This window comes from Pinus tabuliformis, chromosome 7, assembly GCF_031772625.1.
Source record: "Pinus tabuliformis cultivar Carrire ecotype Pingquan chromosome 7, CPIR1, whole genome shotgun sequence".
In the NCBI taxonomy this organism is placed as follows: Eukaryota; Viridiplantae; Streptophyta; class Pinopsida; order Pinales; family Pinaceae; genus Pinus; species Pinus tabuliformis.
Genome location: NC_142293.1, coordinates 1,306,380,855 through 1,306,393,900, shown reverse-complemented (window position 1 = coordinate 1,306,393,900; position 13,046 = coordinate 1,306,380,855). Strand labels below are relative to the sequence as shown.

At 31.9% G+C, this 13,046-nt stretch overlaps 1 protein-coding gene across 1 annotated transcript; it reads right to left on the bottom strand.

Moving 5' to 3' along the window:
* Nucleotides 1-10,718: 10,718 nt before the first annotated feature.
* Nucleotides 10,719-12,757, bottom strand: LOC149252309 (cytochrome P450 750A1-like). The gene is made up of 2 exons (XM_089456647.1): nt 11,674-12,757; nt 10,719-11,594 (listed from the first exon to the last, which is right to left on the bottom strand). Exons 1-2 carry the CDS (start codon nt 12,673-12,675, stop codon nt 10,953-10,955), a joined length of 1,644 nt encoding a protein of 547 aa, XP_089312773.1. The 5' UTR covers nt 12,676-12,757; the 3' UTR covers nt 10,719-10,952.
* Nucleotides 12,758-13,046: the final 289 nt, after the last annotated feature.

Genomic DNA, 13,046 nt, shown 5'->3' with positions numbered 1-13,046 from the left:
AATATTTCTATACTCATATTTAATATTAGCATTTAATATTTAATATATATTAGTGTGTGAATATTAATAAATATTTAAAATATTATTATATTAAATAGTAATATTAGTATATTGTATTAATATTAAATATTACAAATATATTAATATTAATATTATAACTAATCATAATTATAGTCTTTCATAGTCATATAATAATATTTTTTTATTAAAGTTAATATTAATTTTATTATTATTAGTATTAACTATTAAAATTTATATTAATTATTATTAAAATTAATAATAATAAAGTTATTAAGGTTAATGATAATAATATTATAGATTAGAATGATCCGATATAATCAACCAATGTATTTTATGATTGAATGTGGTAAACCATTGTCAAAATGCGCAATCATAATCTATGATAGAAAAGTATGGTGTGAAACAATGGGTAATCGTGTTTAGCCATGGAAAATGTAGGTCAACCATGGTCACGCAATTGTCAACCATATTTAAAACATAGTTTGTGATGTTTAGACATGATGAACATGGACACATATAGTCAACTATGGTTAGCCATAATGAAACAATGGGTTCATTATCCTTTTAGTTTATAATACTGAAAGAAATCTAAAATTTTGAATTTGAGTTTTGGAATTCTAAACATAATTAGTAGAGGTTTCAGAATCTGTTTGGCTACCATTTATATGTTTATGTTATAAATGTTTGGTGATGTTTCTACCATTTTTACTATTGGTGATCTTATGTCACCTAACAATGGGGTGCATACAGAAGTGGAAGTAGTGATTGTTTCCTTAACTTAAAGGTTGATGGGTGTGAAGCTGAGTATTTTTAAGAGAAAATAGATGTTTAGACATGGTGAACAAGGACACATATAGTCAACTATGGTTAGCCATAATGAAATAATGGGTTCATTATCCTTTGAGTTTATAATACTAATCCATTAGGTTTAGTATTAAACCTTTTGGTTTATTATTCCCTTAGGTTTATAATATCAATCCCTTGGGTTTATTAATCTAAGGGTTGCTGGTGTAATGTTATTCATATGATTTATAATATTAATCCTTGGGTCTAATATAAATCCCCTTGGTTTATAATAATGGTCATCCATGGTCGAGTGTCACCCTATGACAATTTTTTCTCAATAAGAAAATCAAACATGGTCCAATGTCGCACTGTGGCAAAGATTGTCTCCATATGAAATTCTTTCATGGTTAACCATGGTCAACCATGGTGCAACGTTACACTATGACAAATATTGTCTCAATATGAAAATCAACCATGGTCAACCATGGTCCAATGTCACATTCTCACAAAGATTGTCTGAGTGCGAAATATTATTCATAGGGTTTATAATCTTACTCCTATGGTTTAATATAAATCCCTTGGGTTTATAATCATGGTCAGCCATGTTCCAATGTCACATTATGAAAGAGTTTGTCTCAATATGAAAATCAAATATTGTTAACCATGGTCAACCATGGTTCAACGTCGCATTTTGACAAAGATTGTTTCAACATGAAAATTAGCCATGGTCAACCATGATAATTATAGGGTTTGCAATATTTATCTTAGATTTTGTATACCTTGAGTTTATAAAATGAACCCGTTGGGTGTAATATTATTCCCTTTGGTTTATAATCCCTTGTTTTTTTTGTATTAATCCCTTGGGTTTATGATTATCATGGGTTTATAACATCAATATGTTGGGTTTATTAATCTACAGGTTTGTATTCCTAGGGTGTAATATTATTCATAAGGTTTATTAACTCTTATCGATGCTTTTATACCAGATTTAGTAATGTGGTTGGGTTTATAATATTAACAATTCCTAGGCTTTATTAATCCCTTGCGGTTTATATACCTTGGATTTGTAAGATTTATCCCTTGGGTTTAATATTATTATCTTGGGTTTGTAATATCAATCATGGTCAACCATTGTCAATCATAGCCAACCATGGTCAACGATGGTTGAATGTCGCATTGTGACAAGAATTGTCTCACAATGAAAATAAACCATGTTTATTTTAGTGTTTGTAAAATTTATTTTTGGGTTTACCAATGTCGGGTTTATAATATTAGTCCCTTTGGTTTAATATTATTCCCCTGGGTTCATAATCCCTCGGTGCTTTAGTATTAATCTCTTGGGTTTATTATTCCTTTGGGTTTATAATATCCATCCCTTGGGTTTATTATTCTCTTAGGTATATAATATCAATGATGGTCAACCATTGTTAATCATAGCCAACCATGTTCAACCATGGTTGAATGTCGCATTGTGACAAGGATTGTCTCACCATGAAAATAAACCATGTTTATTTTAGTGTTTTTAATATTTATATTTTGGTTTACCAATGTTCGGTTTTTAATATTCATCCCTTGGGTTTATAATCCCTTGGGTTTTAGTACTAATCCCTTGGATTTATGTTTCCCTTGGGTTCATAATATCAATCCCTTGGGTTTATTATTAACTTGGGTTTATAATATCAATCATGGTCAACCATAACCATCCATGGTCAATTGTGGTCAATCATGGTCCGATCTCACATTATGGAAACAATTGTTTCCACTTAGGGTTTATATATCTTGGGTTAATAATATTAGACCCTTGGGTTTAATATTATTCCCTTAGGTTCAAAATCCCTTGGGGTTTTAGTATTAATCGCTTGGGTTTATTGTTGCATGGGTTTATAATATTAATAATGCCTTTGGTTTATTAATCCCTTGGGTTTATAATATTAGTCCCTTGGGTTTATAATATTAGTCCCTTGTGTTTAATATTATTCCCTTGGGTTCAATCATAGCCAACCACGGTCAACCATGGTTGAATGTTGCATTATGACAAAGATTGTCTCAGCATGAAAATAAGCCATGTTCATTTTAGTGTTTGTAATATTTATATTTGGGTTTACCAAGTTTATTAATCCCTTGAGTTTAAAATATTAATTCTTAGGGTTCATTAATTCAACCATGTTTATTAATTATTTTTAATATTTATCTTAGGGTTTGTATAACTTGGGTTTATAATATTAGTCCCTTTTGTTTAATATTATTCCCTTAGTTTCATAATCACTTGGGGTTTAGTAATAATCCCTTGGGTTTATTGTTTTTTGGATTTATAATATCAATCGCTTGGGTTTATTATTCCTGAGTCATCCATGGTTTATTACGATGTCAACCATGGTCACGCATGGTCCAACATGGAATTATGATAAGGATTGTCTAAACATGAAAATCAATGATGGTCAATCATGTTTATTTTATTGTTTATAATATTTATCTTAAGGTTTATATACATTGGATTTATAATGTTAGTATTAATCCCTTCGGTAATAGTAATATAATATTATCATTATAATAATAATATAATATTATATTTTATTATTATTATACTAATACATTATTATTATTATTATTATTATTATTCCATTGGGTTTATAATATCAATCCCTTGGGTTTATTCTTGCTAAGGTTTATAATATCAATCATGGTCAATCATTGTCAATCATTGCCAACCATGGTCAACCATGGTTGAATGTCGCATTGTGACAAGAATTGTCTCACCATGAAAATAAACCATGTTTATTTTAGTGTTTGTAATATTTATATTTGGGTTTAGCAATGGTGGGTTTATAATATTAGTCCCTTGGGTTTAATATTATTCCCTTAGGTTCATAATCCTTCGGGGTTTTAGTATTAATCCCTTGGGTTTATTATTCCTTTGGGTTTAGCCCATAGGGCTTTGGATTGACGTTGAATGGGTGCACTATTAAGACACTCCTTGTGATAGGTCACTGGTTCAAATCCCCCGTGGGTGCTTACCTACAATATATAGAAATATATATATATTATTCCTTTGGGTTTATAATATCAAAGCCTTAGGTTTATAATATCAATCATGGTAAACCATTGTGACTCATAGCCAACCATGGTCAACCATGTTTGAATGTCGGATTGTGACAAGGATTGTCTCACCATGAAAATAAACCATGTTTATTTTAGTGTTTGTAGTATTTATATTTGGGTTTAACAATGTTGGGTTTATAATATTTGTCCCTTGGGTTTAATAATATTCCCTTGTGTTCATAATCCCTTGAGTTCATGTTTCCCTTGGGTTCATAATTTCATTCCCTTGCGTTTATTATTAACTTGTGTTTATAATATCAATCATGGTCAACCATAACCAACCATGGTCAATTGTGGTCAATCATGGTCCAATCTCACACTAGGAAACAAATTGTCTCCACTTAGGGTTTATATACCTTGGGTTTATAATATTAGTCCCTTGGGTTTAATATTATTTCGTTATGTTTATAATCCCTTGATGTGTTACTATTAATCCCGTGGGTTTACTGTTCCTTTGGGGTTATAATATCAATCAATTGGGTTTATTATAATCTTTGGTCAACCATGGTTTATTATGAAATCAACCATAGTCTAACATGGAATTGTGATAAGGATTGTCTCAATATGAAAATCAACGATGGTCAAACATGTTTATTTTAGTGTTTATAATATTTATCTTAGGGTTTATATATGTTGAGTTTATAATATTAGTCCCTTGTATTTAATATTATTCCCTTCAGTTCATAATCCCTTGGGTTTTTAGTATTAATCCTTTGGGTTTATTGTTACTTTCGGTTTATAATATAAATCCTTTGGGTTTATTATTCCCTTAGGTTTATAATATCATTCATCGTCAATGATTGTCAATCATGGCCAACCATGGTTGAATGTTGCATTGTGACAAGAATTATCTCACCATCAAAATAAACCATGTTTATTTTAGCGTTTCTAATATTTATATTAGGGTTTACCAATGTTGGGTTTATAATATTAGTTTCGTGGGTTTAATATTATTTCCTTGGGTTCATAATCCTTCGAGGTTTTAGTATTAATCCCTTGGGTTCATAATTTCATTCCCTTGCATTTATTATTAACTTGTGTTTATAATATCAATCATGGTCAACCATAACCAACCATGGTCAATTGTGGTCAATCATGGTCCAATCTCACACTAGGAAACAAATTGTCTCCACTTAGGGTTTATATACCTTGGTTTATAATATTAGTCCCTTGGGTTTAATATTATTTCGTTATGTTTATAATCCCTTGATTTGTTACTATTAATCCCGTGGGTTTACTGTTCCTTTGGGTTATAATATCAATCAATTGGGTTTATTATAATCTTTGGTCAACCATGGTTTATTATGAAATCAACCATAGTCTAACATGGAATTGTGATAAGGATTGTCTCAATATGAAAATCAACGATGGTCAAACATGTTTATTTTAGTGTTTATAATATTTATCTTAGGGTTTATATATGTTGAGTTTATAATATTAGTCCCTTGTATTTAATATTATTCCCTTCAGTTCATAATCCCTTGGGTTTTTAGTATTAATCCTTTGGGTTTATTGTTACTTTCGGTTTATAATATAAATCCTTTGGGTTTATTATTCCCTTAGGTTTATAATATCATTCATTGTCAATGATTGTCAATCATGGCCAACCATGGTTGAATGTTGCATTGTGACAAGAATTATCTCACCATCAAAATAAACCATGTTTATTTTAGCGTTTCTAATATTTATATTAGGGTTTACCAATGTTGGGTTTATAATATTAGTTTCTTGGGTTTAATATTATTTCCTTGGGTTCATAATCCTTCGAGGTTTTAGTATTAATCCCTTGGGTTTATTATTAACTTGGGTTTATAATATGAATCATGGTGAGCTTAATTAATCTTTTGTGTTTGTAATATCGATCACTTGCGCTTCTTGATCCCTTAGGTTTTTAATATTTATTGTTTGGTTTCACTAATTCCTTGGGTTTAAAATATTAAATGGTTGGGTTTATTAATTCCTTGGGTCTATAATATTAATAATCCCTTTGGTTTATTATTCCTTTCAGTTTAAAATATTAATTCTTAGTTTTTATTGATTCAACCATGTTTATTTTAGTATTTTTAATATTTATCTTAGGGTTTGTATGCCCCAGGTCTATAGTATTAGTCCATTTTATAATATTAAACGGTTGGGTTTATTAGTTCCTTGGGTCTATAATATTAATAATCTCTTCGGTTTATTATTCCTTTCAGTTTAAAATAATAATTCATACAGTTTATTAATTCAACCATCTTTATTTTAGTATTTTTAATATTTATCTCAGGGTTTTGTCTACCTTGAGTTTATAATATTATTCTCTTTTGTTTAATATTATTCCTTGCGGATCATAATCCCTTCGGGTTTTAGTATTAATCCCTTGGATTTATTGTAATATAATCTTTCGGATTTTAGTACTAATCCCTTCGGTAATAATAATATAATATTATTATTATAATAATAATACAATATAATTGTTGTTGTTATTATTATTATTTTATATTGTTATTATAATAATATAATAATAATAATATTTTTGTATTATGATAATAATAATATAGTAATAAATATATATTATTATTATTCTAATAATATTATAACTATTATATTATTATATTAATGTAATGGTAATATAATATTATTATCATTTATTATTATTGTTATTAATTAGTATTACTGATATTAATTATGATTAATATTACTATTATAATATTAATATATTAAATATAAATATATAAGAATATGGTGGTTATTTTTATATAACTATTAATAATTATAAATAATTGATTTTTTTTAAAATATACATAATAATTTTCTTATCACATTTCTAATTATTATTGGATCATAGTTGTTATTATGAGTATAATAATAATATAATAATATTATTATAATAATATAATAATAAATATATTATATTATTATAATAATAATACCAAATAATTGTAATTATTATTATTATTATTATTATTATAATCTAATATGATGATGATGATGATGGTTAACGTCCACTGATACCCAATTAGTCTATTGGACCTATAATTTCTTAGTTTCTAATTGTCTGGCTCCTCATCTTTCTTGGCGAGATTGATGCTGTAGCTTTCTTTTTTTTCTCTACAGTCTTCCAACTTTCTTTATCTTGCATCTCCATCATCTCTTCTGGCTCTTGGGACATTGGTGTCTTAGCTTCGCAATCTATTTTGTTCATCCTTTTGAAGATAGTCGGAGAAGAAGTTTGGTCTAGGAGATCTGCTTTGCTGTTAAATGAAGATTTATTTTGTGCGGTATTCGAATCCTCATAATTGTTGATGTTTGAGGGGTTGTCGAGTTCACTCTTTTGTTGTTGGGCGGGGCTTTCCCCGTGCTTGTCTTGAGATTTATTTCTTTCTTGCCCGATTTCTTGTGATTCAGAGTTTTCTCGAGAGTATTCTTCTTTGATGACAGTGTAGTGTTCTTTTTGTGCTCCTTCACACCATGTAGATCTATGGTGATTTTTTCTAGCAGAATTTTTTTGGGAGGCTTTTGGACAATTTTTCGCTAGGTGGCCTATCTCAAAGCAGGATCGACATCTGAAGAGGACACTTTCATAATTAAGTTTTTGGTTCCACACATAGTCTTTACTTGTTAGATGTATTTCAGCTGGGAATCCGGCGCTGAAGTCCATTTCCACACAGATGCATGCATGGGTGGTTCTAGCATATTCCTCTATTTCTGGGCACCTGCAGTAAAATTTCTCAATTACATTTCCAATGGCTTTTAGCGAAGAGAAATTCTAGAGATGCAAGGGTAGGTTTGGCAATCTTACCCACACTAGTGCTGAGGTTATGACTGTTGTTGAGGGATCGAATGATGGGTTCGATGGCCTCATGAATAGGCATATTTTTCTGAAAACCAAGGGCCAGAATCTAGAATACATCGTTTGCTTTTAGGGTTTTTAAAATCTACTATAAAGAAACCCCTAGCACAGGGGTAGATATTAATTGCATCTGGAACTGGAGGCTTCCATTCCTCCGAGATCCAACTATGGAGAACTGTCAGTTGTGCAAAAAACCATTGAATTGGTAGATTAGAGCACTTTGAGAGAACTTCAAAGCCTCATCGAGTGAGGCCTACACCACCTGGACAGTGGGAACTGGGGCTTCATTGACGATATGGGCCGAAGCTTGCCCCTTAGAGGCGAACAGAACTGATCCAGCAACTATTTTCACGAAGCTGGGAGCTATCTGGAGAATGCTCTACCACTGAGTATAATATTATGATGAGTTATAATATAAATATATAATAATATGGTTGTTATTATTTATATAATTATTAATAATGATAAATAGTTAGTGTTTAAAAAAGTACACATATGAATTATTAAGGTGGTTGATATAAGCCCATCTGCATATATCAACCACATTGGAAAATGTTAATATATATAATTCATATATGCCTATCAACGTATACCAACTACATTGGTAAATGTGGTTGTGCTAGTTAATGCATAGTCTTACAGTTGCAGTGTTGGATTCAAGTTATTGTTAGTAACTCATAGGCTGAATTTTGTGTTTGTGCTTTATGTTTAGATCATTCCTGGTAAGGACATATTGTCTTAGATGGCCACTAGGAATCCTATTTATATTATGAAAAAAAAACAAGGAAAACAATTGGATGAAATGCCAATGGTCAAAAAGTTGTAATTTAGATTAAATATATGTTTAATTATTCATAGTTTGTACTCACTTTCTTGTATATTTTAATATGAAACTTGTGTTATTGTTGAATCGAATCAAGTTCTTATTCGTTCGAGACAAATCGTATTATCTAAGAAAGAGGTATAGTTTCAATAGAAAAAATAAAAATGCAAGAGGAGATTGTAAATATCAAGAAAGAGATAAAGATTCAATAGAAAAAATAAAAATGGAAGAAGAGTTTAAGCTTAGAAGAAGAATTTGAATGCATAATAACATTTAATGTGACGTTGGGATCACATAATATTATTGCAGGCTTCTTATATGAGAATTTTATTACTTCTTGAAATCTACTCATCTTACTGGGTGGGAAAGAGTTATAAATATGGATAAAATAGAAGGGGAAGAAGAGAAAAATATTAGATGAAATACACAAGATAAGAAACTCCAATAGAAACCAAATGATATTTCTTTGCTCTGTTGTGCAGTTTGGTCCAGGCTAATATGGATAAAATAGAAGGGAAAGAAGAGACAAAGATTAGGTGAAATAGACAAAATAAAAAATTCCAACAGAAACCAAATGATGTTTCTTTGCTCTGTTGTGCAGTTTGGTCCAGGTTTGTTGTAGGCTATAAGTATACCAATTGTGTTATTCCTTCATCAACCTAACTTGGGGCAGATAACCTGATAATCTATTGTGAACTTTAAATAATTTGGGGGACTAGATTGATTTGGGAGTAGAAGCCGATTTAGAAAATAGAGGCTGAAGCAACCACTTAGTTATTTTTATTTTATGCGTAATAAGAGATAGAGAGATTAAATTTATATCAAACTAAACACTCTTTTTTCTACTTTTTAATTTAATTAAAAAAAATAAAAATAATTTAATTAAAAAAATTAGATAAAAGAATATAGATATATGTATTAAAATTTTTAGATAAGAGAATATAGATATACATAGGCATTAGATTGTGCTTTCGTTTGGTTTCGAAGCCAAAAGCAACGTGAAGTTAACGAAAAATAAATAAGTTGCATACAACATCATTTATAACCTCATATGAACCTCATCCTCAATTCAAAGCTTCCTCTGTTTATCTTTAATGGGTAACTTCGAAGACTCGCGACAATATTGGGCTCTCTCAAAGAGAATTTCTTTATAATGAATTAGGTGATGGGTATTTAGTTTTTTTTTTTCACTAAATATTCGTATAAAATAAATGGACATACTATTATACAATAAATTTAAATTGACATACCATTATACGATAAATTCGACTTTATCCGAACTATTAGAAATAAATTTTTGGAGAAAATTGACTCTGATCAAGCGAAATTCATTTATTCATATTTTTAGAGTTACACAGGTGATCACTTATATTTCCTTGGCAAGTTAAGATAGGATATTTCCGAGAAAAAGAGAACGGTTTACAATGTACATATACAACCAACGCAGGTTTACAATGTTAGTTGCCGAACAACTAACATAAAGTTCTCTCTTTTCAGGTTCTTTCGTCAGTTTCGCCGCAGGCCTCTTCAGACTAATCGCTTCAGTTGGTAGAAGCATGGAAAGAAACATAAGTTATATCCAGCAGTGCAGCACCCTCTACAGAATCAGCCCAGCAGTAGCCATTTATTTCAACATAACTGGGAATTGGAATTTCATTTCAATTTTTTTAACAGAACCGGGAATTTGTATTTCATTTCCAGGGCTTCTGACTGTTGTAAATTCAGTAAAGAATTGATGGTAACAGTGGTTCCAAAACATAACAGTGACGATACCTATCTAAATTTCCCGGCCCTATATGACTGCTAATATATTTAGAAATAACTCTTATAACTTAATTATTGATTTATTCTCTCTTAAAAGGAGGATAGATTACATTATAAACAACTTTGTTCAAAGTTTTTATTATGATATATACTATAAATATTTAAAACATAAATGGGAGATAAAGTAATTTTTTAAATATACACGCAAATATATAATGCATAGTAAAAATTTATTTTTTAATATTAAAATACATACTAGTTGGCTTCCACCGGACAAATTACATAATAACAATGCAAAATATATATGCAGGAAAAGGAAAAAGAAAATGTAATATTAACCACTACGTAAGGAACTTGATCATAAATCGATCAAAACATTGGCGCTCAGCAATATCGACACTCATATGTAAGGTAGGAAAGTTACCTCGTTATTTACCCAATTTATTTAAGCATAATGCATTTCTCATCATCGCCATAATGTCTAACAGAAACACTAAGCACAGTACACCGCCATAACATCTCACACAATAGAGCAAAACAATAGATTAAACAAACTACTAGCCAACGCTAAAGATGGCGGGAAGACCCGGGCTGCCCGAAACCTATAAATTCCTAATTTTCCAAATTCTAAACACAACTCAGTGGCAACCTCAAGCTCGGAAACGCAAAGAGAGGAATTTCTCTGGGCATAGACACTGCATGCGCTTCCTTCATATCCAGTTGGGACGGATCACCTTCAACTCTCCAGTTAAAAATGTGCAACAGCTGAGCCAATGCAAGCGAAATAGTAGGAATAGCCATAGGGGCCCCTGGGCATCCTCTCCTTCCTGCCCCAAATGGAAGCATCCTCAAGTCTTGTGTACTTGTTATGTCCGTATAATCATTGTGTCCACCGAACTCCTCCATAAATCTTTCCGGTTTGAACTCTGAAGCATCTTTTCCCCATACATTAGGATCCCTTCCTATCGCCCACACATTCACCAATAACATTGTTTTTTTAGGTATTTGATATTCTCCTACTGTAACGCCCTCTGCAGATTCACGGGGAACGCCTAGCGGCCCTGCTGGGTATAATCGTAACGTCTCTCTGACCACACTGTGGAGGTATTTCATGCATGCTACATCTGACTCCTTAACTTTGGCATGTTTGCCAACTGTACGTTCAATTTCTTCCTGCAACCTCTTCATTGCATGGGGATGTCTGAGAAGCTCACTCATTGCCCATTCTAAGGTAATGGCCGTCGTCTCCATTCCGGCGGCGAACATGTCCTGACAAATCCATACAAATTCAATTCGTTTCTCATGTTAGTAGAAAACTGAAAGAGAGAACGAGGCCGGAAGGACTTACAAACATAATTGCCTTGATGGTTTCTCGCGTGATCTTGTCGTCCGTCTTATCACTCTGGATCTGAAGAAGCACATCGACGAAGACCTTACCATATTCTGCCTTTGCCTCTGTCTGGGGATTCGAGGCTGAATCCACGCCCTGATCCATATGGTCGTCTATTACTTTCTCAACAAATGCATCAAATACTTTGTTGGCCTTCTTTATTCGTCGATTGTTACCTTGCAAATCAAGCCAATCCAAAGAAGGAATAAAGCTTCCAATGTTAAAAGATCCCGCGGCAGCTGACCCTTCTAACACCAGATCCCTGAATCTTTCGCCACTGGTACCCAAATCATTGTTAGAAAATTTCTTCCTCACCAGCATTCGCCAAATTATATTGGTGGTGAGGGTAAAGAAGGCATTGCTGACATTCACGGCAATTGTGCCACTCTCACTCTCCCCACAAATGGAATGGATCATGGTAGATACCTCTTCCTCTCTCACATCCTTGAAGAACTCAATCCTTCTGGGAGTCAGCAATTCTGTAACGCATATTTTTCTCACGTATTTCCAATAATCTCCATATGGAGTCGCTATCAAACCCTTGAAATCATAGGATAAGTATTTTGCTGTCGTTGTTGGAGGCCGGTTGGCAAAGACCAAATCGTGTGTTTTGAGAAAGTGCTTAGCCATCTCAGAAGACGAAACGACCACAGTGGGGATAGAGCCAAAGCGCAGAAACATGACGGGGCCATATTTTTCTGCAAGATTCTTGAGAGCACGGTGAGCAGGCAGACTCAATTGATGAAGATTTCCTATAATTGGCCACGGACATGGTCCTGGAGGCAATCTGGTGCTGTGTCTTCTTCTCTTGTGCTGCAATATCTGAAAGAAGAATACCAAAGTCACAAATCCAATAGCTGCTGCAGTTATTATTACTGACAGGCTCAGAGTTCGAACCAAGTCGTTAAACCACATTTTTAACCCGCTGTACTGCATACTGATGTAAGGAAATACTAGCATTCTTCGAATCCGCTTACTGTAACGCTTCCTACATATTCATGCTTTATTCATCAAACAAACAGGCTACTTTGACGAATACAGAAATCAACTACTAGTATGTCCTCAGCATTCGATTGAAAGAAAAACTTCATTTTCTGTTATAAGTCAAATTGAATATGACCACTCGATTGGGATGGGCATGAATGAACTTTTATATCATTTCTCGTTTATTTTAATATCGGTATATAATTTTGTTTTTCTTCCAAGTAACATGTGAAATCATAAAGGGCTAGTGTTTGTTATTAGTTATGAAAATTTAATATTTTTGATGTAATTGCTTTTAAGCTAATTATTTGCATAGTATATATGTGTGTCATTAGTTATGAAAAATT